This window comes from Leuresthes tenuis, unplaced genomic scaffold, assembly GCF_036924035.1.
Source record: "Leuresthes tenuis unplaced genomic scaffold, fLeuTen1.0.hap1 SCAF_19, whole genome shotgun sequence".
Taxonomy (NCBI): Eukaryota; Metazoa; Chordata; class Actinopteri; order Atheriniformes; family Atherinopsidae; genus Leuresthes; species Leuresthes tenuis.
The window spans coordinates 7226584-7246924 of NW_027325373.1; the positions used below are offsets into that span (position 1 = coordinate 7226584).

The following is a 20341-nucleotide window of genomic DNA, read 5'->3' on the forward strand; positions in this document are numbered from 1 at the left end:
ATTCCTGTCAACATTTCTCTCTCCGTCTGTCTCTCATTCTCTCTGCTCTGACTAATTTTACAGACAAATGACTGAGTTTTCACAGTCTCTACCCCCTTCCACAGACGTTTCAGACATAATAGTTTAATTCATTATTTTAATGTCAATCTGGTTAATTAAACTCCAGCAGTCTAGTGTAAGCAGAGGGGCTGGGCTAATTGTTGGTCTCAACCACGGCCACCACAGGATCTCAGCAAGTGAAGAAGATGAGCCAAAAGATCCCCACAGCGAGCCTGCAGGTATCGTCAGTTGAGACGAAACAACGATTAGCAACAATTAGCAATTAGTGTCAACTGCTGAAGTGAAACTAACAGCTCACGCAACTTGGTTGTGGGAATTATGTCCATTTGGAGTCTGAGGCAGTAATCTATTTTGCCCAGTGAAGTTTTTAGTGCGTGCAATCAGGAATACAATGAACAGTTAGATCCGATATATCCAAATATTCTGTCTCTGGAATGAAAACAGGAGCAACACTCAGTAGGACTATGTTTAATATGAAAGCTCACATAATAGCTACAAGTGTCTTGCATCTGACTTTTATGTTAAAGTGCTTTAACACTACATGCCACATTCACATGGATATTTAACATTCAAATTAATGGAAGCCGAAGGAGCTTCTCTTGTGTATCTGGCTCTCTGTTATTTTGACTAAAGCATGTCACAGATATTTCATTAAGACTGTAAAATTCTGTAAAATTCTGTAAATATTCTGCTTTGAATACATTTTCAAAATTACTGACAATTGATGCTTGAACTTAGAATCTTTCTACCCCTGATAAGCATGCATCCAGGTTGATCTGACAACAAATTGCAAGCTTTAGGTTTGTTAGTTTACACCTGGCTTCACAATGTGTCTGCACTTGTGCTGAGTGAACACTTGTGCTCTGCTCTCAGCTACCTGCTGTGTCGACAAATAAAATACACAGCCTACACACAGCCAGCTGTCAGGCCAAAAAAGATGGGTCTTCTGATATTTCTGTAAAATTAGAAATACATTCGACAACCTGAATTATATCATTATTTAGGTGCAAACATGTTTGAATCACATTCATTTAGTTAAAAGACTTTCAAATAATTAATTTGTGATGTTGCAGACCTCAGTGTTAATGCACTTCTGCAAACTAACTAGCTTAAGCTTTTAATTTCTGCACACTTCACACAGTTCAATCTGAAGAAAAGGCAAAAAAAAGTCAGAAAGAAAGTAAAATAAAGTAACACCACAGCCTTGAATTCACACATGGGCTGTTTGCTTAATTTCATGTGCAACAACTCATTCCCCACTTGCAACACATTAATTTCTACTACTTCACATTATAACACCAGTTTTGAGGCGCTGAAATAGCTTTGATCTGTTTGAGGGTGACTCTGGAGCTCTGCTGCTGAGTTCACAGCTGCTCTGTTCACTGTCGCTGCAGAAATGAACACAAACAAGCAGGAGGCTTTCTGTAAATAACAAATAATGTGAGTTCTGGTGTGGAGTCAGTTTCACACAGAAGGTATTTGTTCCAGAAACGCTGCTTGCATGGTGGTAAGAAAATAAGCAGGTGGTCCTCCAGCACGACTCAAAACACATTTGCGTTTATGCTCTTAAGAAGAATGTGGCCACAAGTTTCTTCGATTGTGTCTGAATGTTGTTTGAGTGATCGAATGGTGGGATGATTGTCGTTGATTTCTCTTTCCCTTGAATATGGGCTGTCAACCCTCCATGTTACATGTGTATTTTCAAAGTAGTTACTGGGTTTTAAATGGGCTTCAGGATGGAAAAGGCAACATCCAAAATATATTTTAAGATATTTAAAAGCATTCTGACAACTATGAGAAAATATTACACTTTCATATTGCACACACAAAAGCAAAAATAAACTGTTCCACATTTTGAGGGATTTAGCGCTAATTGTGGCTGCTGAAACAGTTACGCTATTGCAGGTCCAGTGCTTCTTGAGTTACCTGTAACATGTAGATCAGTATGAAATGTAAATGTTTCATCTGTAGGCGAATACATTTTGGAATGTAGATGGACCCCCCCCTCCACCACCACCACGAAAAAAAAGAAGAGGTGCTAAGAAAGAAAAGGCCCTATATATTAAAACTAACAATCAATTCCTTAAAACTCTCAAGCTGTTTCACTTTAGTTCTCTTCTCTCCCATGTCTGGGGTTCTTTTGCTTACTTGTCCCTACTTTTAATTAGTATTTGCTTTTTCTTAACAAGATTGTGTTGTGCATTGTAATCACAACTCATCCGTATACTCTGCATTCTGTGTTCACTGTGTACCAGAGATGTGTGTGTTAAATGTTAAAGGAGACCACAGACTGCAGATTTGACATGCTAACTAATTAGCTGTTTCTGGTAACAAATGCAAAAGGAAATCAAAGCTGATGTAATGATGGACCACAGGTGCAGATGAAGCACAGCGATTTCTGAAATACAAAAATTGTGGGCTGTCTGATAAGTCAGACAGTGAAGTGATAACAATAGCAAAATATCTCTCTGGTATTGTGGAACATACAAACCCACAAAGCCAGCAAGTCGTGACATGAAAAATTACTTTTCTTCTTGGTTTCCGTGTTGTTTTTTTCATGGTGAGCAGTCTATTGTGGGGTAATGGATCTACTGGTCATCGACTCCATCTCTGGCTTCCTTACCTTCCTTTTGTGTTGCATTTTCTTCTATGGGTGGTTATGTGGTCCTCTCTGCCACTGTAGCTTGTTCCTCATTGTGTGACTGCTCCTTCTGGTTGACATTAACATGATGGATTTCTGCTGCATTTCTTTGTCTTCGTTGACAGTCACTGGCGGACTTTAACTGAGCGGATTTAATAGTAGTTGTTTATAAAGAAAATTTCTTTATAAAGAAAATTGTGACATTGTTTATTTTATATTCCCTGTCTCTCTATATTCTTCTTTTAGACCGTTTCCTGACATAAGTAATCTCCTGATAATGACTTGCTGTGGGTGACAGATTGTCCCGTGTTTCATAGAAATTAAATGTCTCTTGTAACCTATTTTAAAAGACCTTGTCCCTGTGTGCTTTCTTCTATTGGCTTATCTGTGCTTAAGGCATTTGCAGATGGCCATATGCAATTCCTCCACTCTGGCTTCTCTCTGTTGTTCTATAGCAGCATTTCCTTTTCTGCAATGTCTTGCATTTCGGCATTATCAATATCTGCAACTTTGATACTCAATACCTTGCAGATCTTTATGTTTATGTGTGATGTTTTCAGAAATATGAAGTTCACTGTTATTCCTCTCCATGAATTCATACAGTGGTGAATCACCCTCCGTGAAATTATTGATCAGACTTTGTAATCAGCTCTAAGACTTTTGAGCTCTTCTGTCCAGTCAATAATCATGGAATGATTGATCTGTTTCGTTTAAAGCAGTGTTGCTCTCCAGGCCGTTATTGGATTTAGCCAAAGTTTCTTTTTGTTCTATTGCTGTGGGTTCCTTCTCTGCATGCTTCTGCATGTCTTCATGGTTAATCTTGTTAACAATCTTGTTGTCCATACTGAGGTTTTAAGGAATATTATAGTTCCTTGTCATTTTTCCCTCCCCTCCCGACTTCTGTTAGATCTGCACAAAGATTCTTCCTATCCCATAAAATCCTTAACGAAGTTATCTGGTGAATCATCCTCTATGAAAATATCAATGACACTTTGAAAATCTTCTGTCCAGGCAGTAATCACTGAATGATTAAACAGTTGAAAGTTGGAAGCATTGAAAGCAGTGTCGGTGCATTCAGGTAAACAATGTTTCTGTGTTTGCAAAGAGGGACATTGTCCAATAAAGCAACATAATTAGTCTGTAAAAAATGGCGTTTTTCTAGATCCTGTTTAAACAAACTTTGATCCTGCATGCAATCACCAATCTGGTTGTTTTTTTTATACATTTGCCGATTATTACTTAGTTTGGCAGAAGATTCTTTCTTTGTTCCCAAAACTTCAGACAGTTCCTTGTTGCTATTGAATGGTTTATAAATGTTACCAGTTTACTGTTACCAGTAAAGGTTACCACTTTTACTGTTTTTCTCCGAACCCTACAGAACCATAAGTTCTTCAGCTTTTTAATGGTATTCAGCATGTGAAGAAAAATACAAGGTGAGACATTCTTTCTGAATTAATTCTTTGTGAATATCCAAAGGGAAATGTACTATTAAATTAAGGGGAAAAAATAATGACATGTAGAAAACACAGTTGATACAAATCAGTAACTGTTTAAAATTTGAAGAATAGCAGGGACACATGGTTAAATCATTTTATCATTTAATTTTTACATACTTTTTAATTTTTTAATTACACACTTACACTTCTCTATCCTTAGTTTTGAAAAACAACTCAAAGGCTCTTACCTTTTTCTCAAATAAATGTTAACAATTTATTTCATGCTACGTGAACTTCACGTCACACACCGGTTGTTGAGACACCATATTGTATTCCTGCTTGCTGTGGGACTGTCTTTTGTTCGCACAGACACTGAATTTATTTTTCAGGATAGCATTTCTATGCAGAGATACTGAGAGTGAATTGTTGTTTGTGTCAGGGAGAGCTGGCAGACCAGAACATATGGCTCTCGACAACTGAAAACATCAAAAGCTCAAGAATTATTTCATGGCGATATTTTAGTTCTGGGGCTGCACGGTGATGTGGTGGTTAGCACCGTCACTTCACAGCAAGGGGTTCCAGGTTCAACTCCCGGCTGGGGCCTTTCTGTGTGGAGTTTGCATGTTCTTCCCGTGTATGCGTGGGTTCTCTCCGGGTACTCCGGCTTCCTCCCTCCGTCCAAACACATGCATGTTAGGTTACTTGGTGACTCTAAATTGTCCTTAGGAGTGAGTGTGTGGTTGTTTGTCTCATTTGTCTCTGTGTGGCCCTGTGATGGACTGGTGACCTGTCCAGGGTGTACCCTGCCTCTCGTCTGCTGGGATAGGTTCCAGCCCCCCCATGACCTGACCGACGGATTAAGCGGATATAGAAAATGGATGGATGGATGGATATTTTAGTTCTAACAATACATATCTTTGCAATTAAATGCAAGGAAAACATTAAACTGCAGGATGATAAGTTTACAAGTGTACAAATACATAATTTGCTACATACTGATTAGTTTGAGTGAATTATAATGATTCATTCCAAAATTATCCTTTAAATGAGCCACAACTGCACAGTTAAATGGAAACTATTATTGTGGAAATTGCCTCTCTCCACCCTGAATGGCTGATGTGATGATAGCTTGATTGGACAAGTCATGTTCATCTTTGTGAAGTCTAAAAGGTGAGCTTTCGGTTAATTACAAACCACTTTATTTCTCCGCCATTATACTGAACAACGTTCCCTTCATTTCTTTTTCCTTTTCAATCTGTTTTTCAACATAGAGCTCAACATGTATGATTGCCCCTCATGGTATGTTTCCGTGAATGTACAAAACATGTCGTGTTCTAGTAATAAGTTTGAAACAGTCTGAGGGAAATACAGAAGAGTTCAGAGGCTTGGTTTTCAGTCCGAATCTGCGAGAGGGCACACCATATGACAAAGCCAGCTGAGCCCTGGGGTGCCTGCCACCAAGGTGGTGTGATGTGCACACACTGGAAGACATGAAGGGCTTTGTGTGCAAACGCACACACACAGGTTGCATCCCACACCTCTGCTTCGTCGTAGGAGCTGTCCTATCTTGACTGCAACTCATTTACCGCAGCCTGGGGCTATCAACACCAGCAAGACCCACTTCCCCCCCTCATCTTATCAGTTCTCATTTCACACTTCTTCTACCAAAACTCCCTCTATTTACCTTATTTCTGTTTCTGTTTATCTTATTTATTTATTCTTCCCACATTTATCTCTCTCTCCAATGAACCTCCTGTACAGACGCAATCTCCAGTCCTTCACAAGCAGAATTTTGACACGTTCTTCTGCATTAATGAAATGCATTTTCCCTAACCTAATTCAGTCACAGAATAATGAGGCCAGGGACACTTGATGCATTTATTATTTTATTGACAAGATAAAATGGAAGCTATGAGACCCTTTATTTTTTCAATATATAGCCTATATTTTATATAATGTAAAATGCTTGTAGTATAATACTGTTAGACAAGATTAACACATCCTGAAATCTTGTCACTTGAGGTGAAACATATTTGGCAAATACTGCATCTTTTGGGGAGTGTTCGCATCTGTTTTTTTAATTTTTTTTCTGAATACTCAAATATGTTCTGTGTTACATTAAATTGATTAAATGGCTGTAGGAATTATCTATTTTAGTTGGATAAGCAGACAGACAAAATATAGAAATTAAAATTATTTGATTTGATGTCTTCACTTTCTATGATGTCTAAAATCTGCAAGTTTGATTTATTTAATTTTCTCAAGTTAAAAAGTTGAATTACTCAAATATTTTAAACGTTCTGAATAAATAATGTTTACAACAAGAATATTCCTGGTTGATAATGGTGAAGTCCGTCCTTTAAATAATTGTTTTACATGGTAGTATGCAAATTGCTGGTTCAGGCAAAAGCTGCGCTGGCTTAGTTTTGCTTCCGTTTCAAACCAGTTCACTTTACAGGATAAAAATCCAGTTTGTCACACAGAATACATATTAATGAAAAATACAGAGAAGTCTTGGCAGGTCATCTACATTCATTTGTATTGGCCTTTGGGCTTTTTAAGAAAAATCTGGGTCAGCAGCAATTGAAAATAAAAACATTGCTTCCTGATAGACAGAAACCCTGCTTGAAGTAACATCGAGCTGCATTTCAGTGCCACCTACACTACTTCTTTTCACTTGGAGGGGCTTGACCTTAAGAATGCTGATTGCAGGGCATTCACCTTGCACAATACACCAACTTGTTTTCCTTTTTGCTCTGTCCTCCAACCTACACCTCCTCTCTGGGCTGCTGTAATGACTCAATTTCCCCTTTGGCATTCGTTGCCCTCAGGGATCAATAAAGTTAATCTTATGTTGCCTTACCTTATCTCGTCTTGGATCCTAGCCTCATTAAGACATGCTGGAACTTTTACCATATGGGAGGTGAATAAATGTAGGCCAGGGCCCATAAATTAGTCTAAGAAAGATCTTGTGGCAGCATTGGCAACCTGTTTTAATAAATCCTGATCTCAGGCTCATGTAGCCTGCATTTCTCATTTTTGTTCCTAACTGGGAATATGGATTTGCAAATGCCACGGGGCTTCTAGTGCATTTCACAAAAATGTGAGTTCTTCCGAGTTTAATAGTGACTGATAGCAATGGAAGATAAGACCAAGGAATTTGCCCTGACATCTTTCAAGGTTTATCTTAGAATGGTGTCTTTGTCACAAGTCTATTTCCATCTTACTAAAATAAACTCACCAAACTATCTCTGTGTCAGTCCAGTATGATGCTGCCAATATATAGGCTGAAACATCTCCAGCTACATCCTCACTTATATCAAGCCTGGAGTAGGCCTAAGTCAGACCAGTAAAGCTAGGTCATTTAAGTGCCTTACGTGAGTGTGGCTTATGTTTGTCTTTGTTAGTCCCAGACTGTGGAGTCCTGGAGTAAGCTTAAATGAGAACCCCTAGGTCAAGCCTCATTAGCCTAAGTGGGAGCGTAGCCTGTTAGCCTAATGGTGCTTATAAAAAACTGGAATGGAACTGAGGACAACTTTGCTGGAGGGAATTTTGACACCAAACATGGCTGAAGCAAGAAGAACACGCTTAAAGAACTATTTCGAGTATGAAAAAAATCTACTCTACTCTACTTGCTGTCATTGACAGTAAAGACCATACTGCTGCTACTGAAAATAAGAAAAAGAGTGCTTGGGCTGCCATTTACAGTGAATTCAATGCAAATGAAAATGTAACCACAAGAGCGGTACAGCAACTGCAGACGAGACATGTCTATTTTGATCTGTACATCACAGATGTTATACAGTTTTGTGACATTGTTTATACTGAATTATATCGTCCTCTATAGACTCTGGAAGAACATCAAATTAGATTTAAAAAAAGGAATGCAGAGGCCAGAAGAGAGAGATTTACTACTGGTGGTAGACCCCCAACAAGTAAAGACAAGACCGATGAATTGGCTGACTGGTTGATTGGAATTATAGAGGACCAGCAACCTCTGGACTGTATACCAGATGATGACCATTTGGACAGTAGACATGAAGAACTGCGCACAAATGGTAAATATGGCATAGAAAGTAAATTAGTTACCTCTTTCTGTACATACGGATTATTCCACTGTCTGTGTCTGTCTTTATTTTTATTTAAATTAAGGACCATGTGAGTTTTTTCAGTGTCTAACAGTGTTCTTTTCCCAGAGGAAATTATTCTAACCCTGGTGGTAGAGCCAGTGCACAGTGATTCCACACCCTCCACATCTGTTATGGCATCCCAGAGAAAAGATGGTGCTACCACCTTCCAGCAGAGACCAAAAAGGATGTCAATGCATGAAAAGTTAGCCTTAGAATTTCATGATCAGAAAACTAAATCTCTGAAATAAAAGCATGACATGAAAATGAGAATTCTACAGGTCGAACTGGATATGATATTAGAAGCGAGAACTGTTCAAAGAGAGATGCATGAGACAGCTATGTAATGTAATGAATAATAAATACGTTGTGAAAATAAAATTTTCCTCACTTGACAAGAGTGTGTGTACTGTAGTCACCACAACTTACATTTTAGAACAGTCTTTGTTGAGTTTCTCATTTAATTTTTCAGCATACTATTTATATATACAGTATGTTGTATGTAACAAACACTATTAAGGCAAAAAAAGCCATAATCAGCACATTCCATGGTTAAATGTATCTTTTTTTCTAACTGAAGTGCTGCAATGTGAAAGCAGCTCTGACTGCAAGTCCTCATTGGTTATTTTCTGCCACCGGCATGGGCACATTGGTATCATTCTGGTCTTCCATTGGAGGGTCAGGACTGCTTTAGGTAGCTTTACAGCACAGCTGTAGCAATGATCACCTCGCAGCATCTTCTTGGCTCAAAACGAAGTGTATTGCGTAAACACTGGAATCGATTTTTCCACACTCCAAACATACGCTCGACCCTCCCTCTAGAGTGAATATAAGCTCTGTTGTATCTTTGGTGCCCAGTTGTTGTGGAATGTGGCCAAGTCGTGAATAAATAGGAACTCTGAGCATATCCACTGTCACCAAGTAGTAGTCCACTATGCTGCCCTCTCTCAAACTGAGCACACAATGAAGAGTGAAAAATCCTTGAATTATGTGTTGCTCCTTTCCAACGGGCAACAATGTTTGAAAATTCTAAATTGGGAGTGCATACAGCCTGAACATTGATGGAAAACCAGTTATTACGGTTCATGTACTCCTCAGCATCAGAAGTTGATGGACACTTGATTTGGACATGACATCCATCTATACAGCCAATCACTCCTGGGAAGTTCCCATATTCGTAGAATTGCACTTTATAATTGGCCTGCTCAGCAGCATCAGGGAACTTAATGTACAGATTTCTCAGTTCACAAATGGCACTGCAGACATTGTGAACTATTCATCACACTGTTGCTTCACCAACACCACACAAATCGCCAGTTTTACAATGAAAGGTTCCAGATGCCAAGAATTTCAAAGTGACCAGAACTTTTAGATAACTGGGTACAGGCCTTCCCCTTTGAGACATGGAGGAAAGTATAGCCCCGGGCAAAGTAATTATCTCCAGTACATCTTCTTTGTACATACAAAAGCGGTATCAGAAAGTTATTTAATCAAACTGATTCAAAGGATTGCTCCTATCCACAAGTATTTGTCTGGCTGGACTCTGTAGCGAATATTGGTCTTCATTTAGATATTCCAAATATGCCATGCTCCCAAACCATCTGTGCTTCCTTTCACAAACTGTACTAAACCAATGTTAAACCTGCCTCTTTGTAGGATTACTATAAACTTCAATTTAGTCCTAAATTAGCTCTAATCCGCCTTCTTGCAGTTGGCTTTGTTTACTCCAGAACAGACTGAATCTATGACTATTTTAAGATAAGTCTATGCAAGTAACTTAAAAAGCTAAGCCAGCTCAAACAGCATTTTAGTCTGGGACTAGGCTTAAGCCTTGTCTGCGAAACTGGACCTTAATTTCTTATTGTACAGTCAAAGAAAAGTTCACAGTAGCAATGAAGCACTGAACAATAGTAATAAAATAAAACCCGATAAAGATCAGATCAAGATCACATTTTCTATATCCAAGTCCCTATTTATATCATTCCATGTGAAGTTTCTAAACTCCAGTAGAAACAATAAGTGTGTACTTGTTTCCGGTTCTTCCCCCGTATGATCAGTGTCTTTTGGCTGTTATCATTATACTGCTTGACCTTGTTTCTTTGTGAATGATCTCTGCGATCACAGCAGCAAGTCGAGGAGGCTAATTAACCTCCCACCACACATACTCAGGTGCACACCCACGCATGCACCGACACCAAGGCGTAAGCCATCTCATCAGCACGATTGCTGCCTTTGGGGTGCAAATGCTGGGCAGCACTTCTCGGGTCAGACAAACCTTGCCCTTCTGTCTTGGTGCCGATTCAAGCAGCCTGATCTCCAACCTCCAGCTTCTTATGCAAAGTCAACACTGGCTACCTCCTTCATTTACCTTGTTAGCTAACTGACAGTGGGCTGTCTGGCCTTCAGCTTACCGGCTTTAATGAGCAGAGGGCCTCATTAGCACCATGTGGATGGCTAGAGACAGATGAGCTTCTTAAGTCCTGGCTATGCATATTCTTAATTAGACTTTTGTAGTGCATTTAATACTACAACCATTATGAAGGTGTGCACAAGAGAGCCAGCACAGTTGCATGATCAGTTGAGTCTAGCTGTAATCGCAGCTCCACAGGGCAATTTAACTGGACCACTGTGTAAACAAAAAGCTATATAAAAGCACATGAGGGGTTTCAAGTTAACTGAATTATGTCTGATGCTCAATATATCTGTAGGAGATTATGTACATAACATGTTAAACGAGGCTAATTCACTGCACCGATATTGTCTTTTGGGTTATTTTAACGGTCATTTTCTCAGATGATGTGGTGATTGTATTGAGGAGCAGAGCAACAGTCTTGAAATCCTTTGTCTGCATGTTGACATGCAGTCTTAACAGAATCACACCTTCTGACATGTTTAGCTATCCAACAAATGAAAAGATTGTGAATGAAAGCAGATTTATTGATGGAATTTAGAGCATGTGTGAAGCACCAAGGCCCATTTGAGTCTAGTCGACCGTATATATGCACAGGTTGGCTCATTCCTCAACTGCATTATCTGGATTTCTTAGCCGATTTGGTCCAACTAACATGTTAACATGCATTACAGAAGTCTGGTTTTGGTCATCCAAACCTAATAATTCAGTTTTTAGTTCCAGGTAAAGGTGCTTGTGTGTGTGTTCAAAATAAAAAAGAATCAAAATCTCTTGGGGAAAAATATCCTTTAATTTGGGGGATGAATTTAATTTTTCAAATTATTTTTATCAATATAATTACAGTGAGAGGCAGCCTCACACCTTGATCACACAGTTACACATTCACACCTGAAACCTACACCAACTGCACACTGGCTGAACTGTGGGACATTTCAGCTTCAAAATGTGGTGTTAATGAGGAAATTGACCACCTTGGGCACTGGCTTCCTTCTCTAACCACAATGTCCAGTTAGGTCACCACTATTACTGTGCCCCCAATGAACTAGTGGAAGGTTGTAGTGGAAAATCACAATGTGCCAGTACAAATTCTAAACTTCAAAAACAATTTTGCATGATCTCTCTCCCAGCAAATCATAGCAAATCATAGGGTAAAAATGATAAAGGCACTCTTATTCAAACTTGAACTAATTTGGTCCATAACATAGAAACTAGGCTGTAAATAGCAGTTTTGCAGGTTTGCTAAAAGTATATCACATGCTGAAATGTGGACCATGACAGGTGTGAAATAAATCTGTGGATCTCCTATATGACACAGTCGTGGAAGGGATTGTTTGGCTTTAGAAGAAATGCTACAGGGGCCTCTCTCAGCTGCCAGTCCATCACAAGGTCACATAGAGACAAACTACCACACTCTCTTCCTGGGTTAATTAACCTAACATGAATGTTTTCGGAAGGTGACGCAAAGCTGGAGTACCCGGAGAGAACCCACGCATGCACGGAGAGGACATGCAAGCTTCAAACAGAAAGGCCACCGGCAGTTAGTGCTGCTTGCAACAGATGCAGACAATCTCCAGTTTAGATGTTTTCAATTCGACAAGCAAAACAGGCTTTTGCCTTCATGACCCTGCTAGTCTGGAGACTGATCATCCCCAACTGGAGGTTTACTTGTCTCCTGATACATGTCCTCTAAACAGATAGATGTTCTCTATGAAACATAAAAAGCTCAGATTCTCACTTTCAGGCTTTCCCAAGTTATTTGATGTATTGTTGTCATTTTTTTTATCAAATATCTATTTAAAATTTTAGAAAACATAAATAAATTACTATTAATGCATAATACTTAACATAAATCCACTCACATACACGTGGCTTTACATTCTATATTTCAATATATCCACTTCAGCCTCGGGTACCTCCCTCTAATCATTTCTATTTCTTTTACCTTTTAGGGTAGGATTCATTCCAAGCAACATGTCCATACTGTACTGTCGAAAACAATTTCAGAAAACCTGATCTGCCCTTTTTATTCATTATTTTACTGCTTCCCAAAGTCATAGAGATAAAACAATGAAAATTCCTCGTATTTAGACTACACTAACATGTTTGACATCATTTTAGAGAGATAGTGATGAATCACAGCAGAGGCAAAGCCTATAATTGGCTCTCTATGGTAATTATAATGAGGACTTTTGAAGCAAATAAACATATAATTCCATCATATTTTGGAGCAATAATGGCATAAAACAGTCTGTTCCCTCTAGTGCCATGTCAAATGTGAGCAAACTGACTGTTTATTTCTCTTTGCTTAGCAAACACCAAGCTTCTCTCCATCAGAACAATGAATTTTGAATATCTTTTCAATATGTTCTGATGAAGAATGATTCTCAAATTAGTTTGCTTCATTCTCGTAGCACACCACTTCAAAAACAAGAAAACATTATGACTTTAGACAGTCTTATCCTAAACATAGGACAAGACAGCATTCAAGTGACTATAAATAAGAACAATAAAAGCCAATGAATAACAGAAATAACAATAAAACAACATGAGATCATGAGGTGAAAAAGTCAACAAGTATTAGCCTCAATATAGGACTAAAATTATTGGGTCCTGAGTGAAAGTCCCATGTTTTAAACCATGCCGTCCCCTCTGACATGCAGATTCATGTTGATCTTTAGGCTAGTGCCACCTGAAATCATAATCTAGTGTATCCACCACGACAAAGCTGCTAATCGACTCTCGATTGATATAATTTTAATGGTCATTTCTATATATGATATTCTGTAATAGTGATACAGTATGAATAGCATTACAATTTGCAATACTAATACAGATTTGAAAGTTCCTGGCTTTATAATAGAAATGCTATATTTTGTCACTACTTAATCTAGATAGTTAAATCCGTGGCCAGACATGATGAAAATCTTTCTGTTGCCTTGTTATTGATGTAATGTTAACAATAGCTATCATGCGATTTCACCTATTCTTCGGAAAATGTCAAGATTTTGCCATAAACACACAAACATGTCATTAAAAGAAAGTGCATTCTTCGCCTTTTAGCCAACAACACAGTACCAGTGCGTTATCCACTATTTTCTACTGGAATCCTCAAATCTGGCTTTCATATGAGCGCCAACAGCATTACACTGAAAGAATGGCATTAGTTATTTAATAGTGTCCACTTCAGTCTTAAGATTAAGTGTGACCTTAGAAAATCAGTGGAGCAGCAGACACTAACTTCAAAGCAATCTAAGCAAAAACAAAAAAAACAAAAAAAAACTTGACGCCAAAAATAATTGGTCTTACGTGTCTATATCAAGGTCAAAAATGACTTTATGGACTAATATCATATCCCTCTCTGTGTCTTTTTTTTTAATCAGAATAAGTGCATTGTTCAGTGGGAGGAAAGTAATAAAAGAGACTTGTGTGCAGTCATTCAGCTATTCCAGACAATGATGATAATAATCCACGGTTTATTATGCTGTTAGATGCTTTTATTTACAATGGCACCAAGTCACAATTGAGATAGGAAATAAAGCTTAAGTAGTAATTTGCAATGGTAGAGGATAACACTAAGGTAGTAGAGCAATGCCTGCAAATACTTAACACTAAATACAATGATCAGACCATTGTAGCAGCTATTAATATGTAATAAATTATTTCCAGGGGTTTGGACTGATAAATCTTCAAGATATTGCAGTACATCTGACTGACCATCAGCAAACTCTTAAAGGAACAAACTCAAAAATGTATTACTTAATTATTTCTACAATCTTCAACATCACTTTGATCTAGCTGGGTTGCAGCTGAGCTTACACAAGCCACCATCCTAATGTATGAAATAGGAATTGTAGCTACATTTAGATTATGAATTAAAACTTGCTTGAAACACTTCACATTTCAAACAACATTTGCTCTCATCCCATTGGTAATTTACCCTCTGTTTGATTAATAACTTATATATCAAATTAAATAATTGATAATGAGATACCATTAACATTTTCATGGGTAATTGATAAAGCAATTAGGCATCTGTTAATGAAGCATATCTCTGAACACATGCTGACTGGTGTAATCCACACACATACACTGACAAAGATCAGAGGACTCACACTCACAGCTGTCACCACAAGGTTTTTGTTTTTTTTTCTTTACACTGAGTGTGTATGTGTGTGTGTGTGTGTTTGTATAAGTGTCAACATTAACATCTATAAATGAGGCTTCAGCATGTGTTTTATAGTTGACCGAGGAAGTCATGAGCTTGTGCAAATGCGTATCAGTGCGAGTGCTTGTGTCATACACTGCCATCTGTTCTGTAATTTTAGAGCAGCATGAATTTTAACAAAAAAGGTTTTAAACAGAGCAGTTCTCTCACCTGTGACAAGGCCATCTGAGTGTCCTCTTTAACATTTCAGTAAATGTCATTGAATAGTTCCCACCTGCACCACTGTTTTTTGCTAAATCCTTTTAAACAATTAGTTGAATATCACAATATTTTTTCATGAAATTTAAATAGTCTGGTTGGGAGTGTAACAGGCACAATATTTGTTCATTACTGTCAAATTTAAATGTGCTACCCCAGTTCCAAAAAAGTTGGATTGCTGTGTAAAATGTTGCAAAATGTAAAAAAAAACGCACAAAGAAACAGAATACAGTTTGAAAATCTCACAAACCAATATTTTATTCACAAAACAACATAAAAAAAGAAATTGTTTTGAAGATGCCGTCAAATTCAAGATAAACATATATTTTTCATGAAATGTATTATATTAAATACTTTATATGCTTGTATTCTCTATTGTGAATAGAATATTGGTTCTCAAGATTTTCAAATCATGGCTTTCTGTTCATATTTATATTTTACACAGCACTCCAACTTTTTTGGATTGTGACTGGGAAAAATATATGATTACGAACTTAGTATTGATAACAAGGTAGAGTGTGACACTGAAATTCACTCTGAATTCAAACCTGCATCATAACGTCCAAAAAAAAAAAAAAACTTTTTTTTGTTTTTTAATTAAGACATTTTCTTTCATGAAGTAATCAAAAGAGCAGGCATACAGAAAATGCCTCACAACTATTAGTCAGCCTTCAAACTGGAGCCTGAGTGCTGCTTTGCATAATAACACTGACAATAACAGCTTTAATGGGGAAAGTAAAAGGTCATTCGCATTGCTTCCTGAGAGCTTCCCAACCAGTTAGTCCCAAGGGTGATGCTGGCAGGGATGAAGACAGATTTTAAAACATGGGAAGTGTACAATGAGCCACATTAACACCAAAGCACACATAGTGCCGGTGATGATGTCACTTTTGGCATGTATTGCCTTTCATGAGGGGGCCATGATCATCTATAAACTGAGCTTTAGGTGTGAGGTAAAATCCAAAGGGGTTTTCCTCAAATCTTTCTTTTGCTTTCTATTTCTAAATCAAACCTGATGTATACCCATATGTACATGTGCATGACAGAGAAAACCCTAATATTATATCTTCCTTTGTGCCTTGATAGAGACAACATCAGCTCTTCTATTGTGTCCAAATCGAACTACAATTTTTTTGTTTCAGACTACAATCTCCAGATTAGCATTGTTGGTGCCATCTTGTGTCACGTGATCTAATTTCCGTATGCTGATTTTCTGACCAGGTTTCTCAGCATTCAAGAATTGGCATTTAATTTTATGAAAGTGCGAGTATTCCAGTGTCAGTGGCGACTTCAGAATTGTTATTGTCATTGTCATGTCAAATAGAGGTTGCACTGCTTTCTTGACCTGTCACGGTTTCCTGTAAAAAGGTAAGGTTTCAAAGACATTGTTACTGCTTTAGACAACATCACAAGCCAAGCCAGCTACTGCTTAGCTAAGCAATGGATTGGTTGATCACAAACAGGCAAAAAGTAAGTTTATCAGGCAAGCAATAGCTAAGTTCTATTTACCCAATAGAAACCTTTATTGTGACTCTTGATTTTGCATTGTGAACAAACATAGCTGTTATTGTTGTGAACCCTTTCTGGACTGCCAGTCATTACCATGAGAAGACCGAATACACTTAGACCCAATGATAATGCTTAGTGATACCCATCCATCCATCCATCCGTTTTCTATACCCACTTAATCCAACTCAAGGTCTTAGCGATGCTGGAGCTTATCACAGCTGTCATTGGGTGAGAGGCAGGTCACAAGTCTATCACAGGGCACACAGAGACAAACGAGACAAACAACTATCCACACTCACACTCACTCCAAGGGTCAATTTAGAGTCACCAATTAATCTAACATGCATGTGTTTGGATGGTGGGAGGAAGCTGGAGTAACCGGAGAGAACCTACGCATGCACGGGAAGAACATGCAAACTCCACCGGGAACCATTTGTCTGTGAGGCAACGGTGCTAACCACTTTAGTGTTACCCTTACCTCTTAATTTTGAGAGTATGCCCTCACCTTGAAACTATGGTACAGGCATTGGTTTGTGGTATATATGATAGATTTCAGACAAATTCAGTAGCATGTATGTTACTGACTGCAACATAAATATAGACTAAATGCAAGGGGTAAAGAAAGTACTTGGTTTAAAATCAAAACACAGCCAGCATTAACTCTCAGCTATATATCACATGAAGCAAGTGGTGAGCCACACCTTCACAGGTGCAGCCAATGAAGCCAATTAGAACATTTGAGCCCATGCATTACCCAAAGACTCTTGCACTGCCACTGCAAGATCAGTGAGGATATAGAGGGGACTATTTATTTTAATATGCAAGTGCAAGTTTTACATATGTAATGAGAACAACTTATTGAATTTTGCATTGATTGTGAAATGAACTGGGTAAATATTCTAGTAACACATCTGTGTGCCTCTAATAAATCTAATTATGTGACCCACTCACTTGCCCTATACATCTGTCTCAGTGAGAATGGCAATTAAACTGAGACGCGGCCTTAGTAAAGAAGTTTAATGAACTCATGTAGTTAATGTTGACCCATGCCAAACATATAATTTGATAAAACAGAACTGCTTCATGCTGAAAGAAAAACAATAAAATTGTATACAAATGTATTGTATATTTTTATTATGATCATTTAAGGTATAGTTATAGTTTTTGCTTGATTTTCCATACAACCAACAATGAATCATTTAATAAAGCTAAACTCAAATATATATTTCTATTTAGTCAGTAAGACATGTGCCATTGTTGAGTTTTTTAGTAAACAAGACAAAGGGTAGATGGGACTAAATGGTAGAGACGGGAGGCAAGACTGGGCCTTAGTCCTGTTTTGATAAGTTAATAGAACTTTGATGAAGGTGACAAATCGTCAAATACATGTGCGTACCTGTGTTATGTTAAGGAACATAGAAACCATTCAATTCAGTTTTTCCTCCATTGCAATCATTTTCTTTCATTATGGTGAGTAGACAGCAGCTGAAACATGCACACCTGTTTCGATTACCTTAAAAAAAAACAGTCAGTCGCTTGGTGAATAATTTTTCCTCAACAGATTCCAACAGCACTGTAGGATTTAAACTTGCATTGAACTGGTCAATCTGTGAGAGACACATTATCTGAACTTGTACATTTTCAATAAAAAATGCCCTCGAGTACCCTTGCCCTCAACAATCACAGCATCACTGTGAGTGAAAATGTTTTTTTTATTTTTCTTACAAGTACTTTGAAGGAATTCCTGGCCTGATCATATAGAACATTTATTGATTTAAAACATTTTACAGTAGCTGCAATCAATTAAGGATTTTCAACATGTTTCACTGTGAACATATTTTAAAATAACTAATCTGACAGGACTTGTTCTTTGGGAGGCTTTTGAATTAATTATAAGTACAAGTTTTTTTTTAGTTTCTACTACTTTCAGCTGTAAGAGCGAAGGCAGGCTGATGAATGACTGGCTAGTGAACATAAAGATGTTCCAATACATCTTTAATGAAAATTTGGACATTTTCATATTAATTTTCCATCAAGTTTCCTTGGAGTCACCCTGAATCTAAAATCTTAACATGGATTTACTCCCACTGGCAACTTTCATCTGCTCGTCTTTTAACTATCGCTCTCTTCTTCCTTCCTAATCCATCTCCCAACTCTCTTTGCTCTGCTTTTTCCGCCTGCTGTACTTTTATCTTTTATCACCTCTCAGTCAGTCTGTTTTTTCCTCCATCTTAAGTATACAGATCCTTCTTTCAATATTGTTTTGCGACCTTCTTCCGTTGCTCTCTGTCACTTCTCCACGGATCATCTAACATCCAGCCCCTCTTCTTTTTTATCATGTCCTCTCCGCTCCTCTACAGGCAGCCAATTAATTTAGCCCTGTGCTAATTCCTCATGAGTGCAATGCAGCAGCAGCTCAGTGGGAGGATCCATAAGGATTTAATGTGTTTATTAAAAGTTTGACTGCAGGTCGATGGCGACTCTCCCTGTGGCCTCCTTTCTATCTCTGTCAGCAGGACAATGCACAGCATGTGTGTTTGTGCTTGTTTATTTTCCGTGTGTGAATTCCTCGGGGCTGCTGCTTGGCAAATGATTTTCAATAACTGTCACATGTTGGGTGGCTAAAAATTAAGCCAGTCACAGGTGGTTGGGTATTGAAGGCTTTTCAGAATATCCACAATTGACAATTTATTGTAACGCTGATATTTTACACTGATAAAAGTGGGGGGAAAATTGAGTGGGATTGAAACTTCATCACAGCCACTAGCTTGAGCTAACTTATCTTAGCTTTTCATTTAATCAGTTTCCACGCCTTTCTGAGACTGTAGGTGGTACTCCGATGATTTATCACACTTAGAATCGTTTTATTGTCACAATCATAATAAACAATCAGCAGCCATAGAATAGGAGTAACATTCTCCATCAGTCATGGCACCTTTTTAAACACAGGACAAATTAATAACACCCACATTAAAAAGAGCACTTATAAAAAAGGAGATCTAAAATAACAGGAATTACAAAGCAGAGAGAAAGTGCTGATGCAATGTACAGTGGGCAGTGCTTTTCATATTTTTTTAAGTGTGGCTGTATTTGTGTTCCCATGTGTACTACTCATAGCACACACTGTACTGTACATCCCCTGGTCTCAGAGGAAGGGGTGAGGAGCAGCATTAGTAAACACTCCAAAGTTATGAAGGGATGGGGGAAAAAACTGATGTACACCTCTGCAGAGGTGGCATGAACGGTGGGAGGAATCAGCCATTATTTTGGTGGCCTTTCTGACACGTTTGTCGATGTGTATGTGTATGTGTATCTCTTTTTTTTTATGCTGCTCTCGCTATTCTCTGCAGGGACTTACAGTTAGTTGCCATGTCGTTCCCAAACCAGACAGTGACGCTGTGGGTTAGGAAGCTCTCGATGGTCTAGCTGTAGAAAGTTATCATGATGGTGGCAAATGCACTTTTATCAGTCTCCACAGGATGTGGAGGCATTATTGGGATTTCTTGGAGAGACAAGTTAAGATCAGTAGCTATGTGTGTCTGCAGGTGCTTGGTGCAGCTGTCTCTTTCAACACTAGAGCCATTAACGGTCAGCAAGTTGCACCCATTGCGACTTCTTCTGAAATCAATAATCATTTCACTAGTCCTAATCCACATTTAAGAAGAGCTTGTTGTTGTTGCACCATGTAGTTGCTCTACCTCTTCTATATTATGCAAATCAACATATTAAAGGCTT

General features: G+C 38.2%; 1 protein-coding gene across 1 annotated transcript; it reads right to left on the reverse strand.

Moving 5' to 3' along the window:
* Nucleotides 1-1601: 1601 nt before the first annotated feature.
* Nucleotides 1602-9351, reverse strand: LOC140277462 (putative nuclease HARBI1). Its single transcript, XM_072372497.1, has 2 exons — nucleotides 8969-9351; nucleotides 1602-1731 (listed from the first exon to the last, which is right to left on the reverse strand). Exons 1-2 carry the CDS (start codon nucleotides 9349-9351, stop codon nucleotides 1602-1604), a joined length of 513 nt encoding a protein of 170 aa, XP_072228598.1.
* Nucleotides 9352-20341: the final 10990 nt, after the last annotated feature.

Bases quoted from the DNA above. Each gene is read 5' to 3' on its own strand.
- LOC140277462 (XM_072372497.1), bottom strand. From the start codon at position 9,351: ATGAACCGTAATAACTGGTTTTCCATCAATGTTCAGGCTGTATGCACT. The intron at 1,732-8,968 runs GTAAAGCTACCT...GAGGGTTGACAG, and splicing joins ATCATTGCTACAGCTGTGCT to CCCATATTCAAGGGAAAGAG.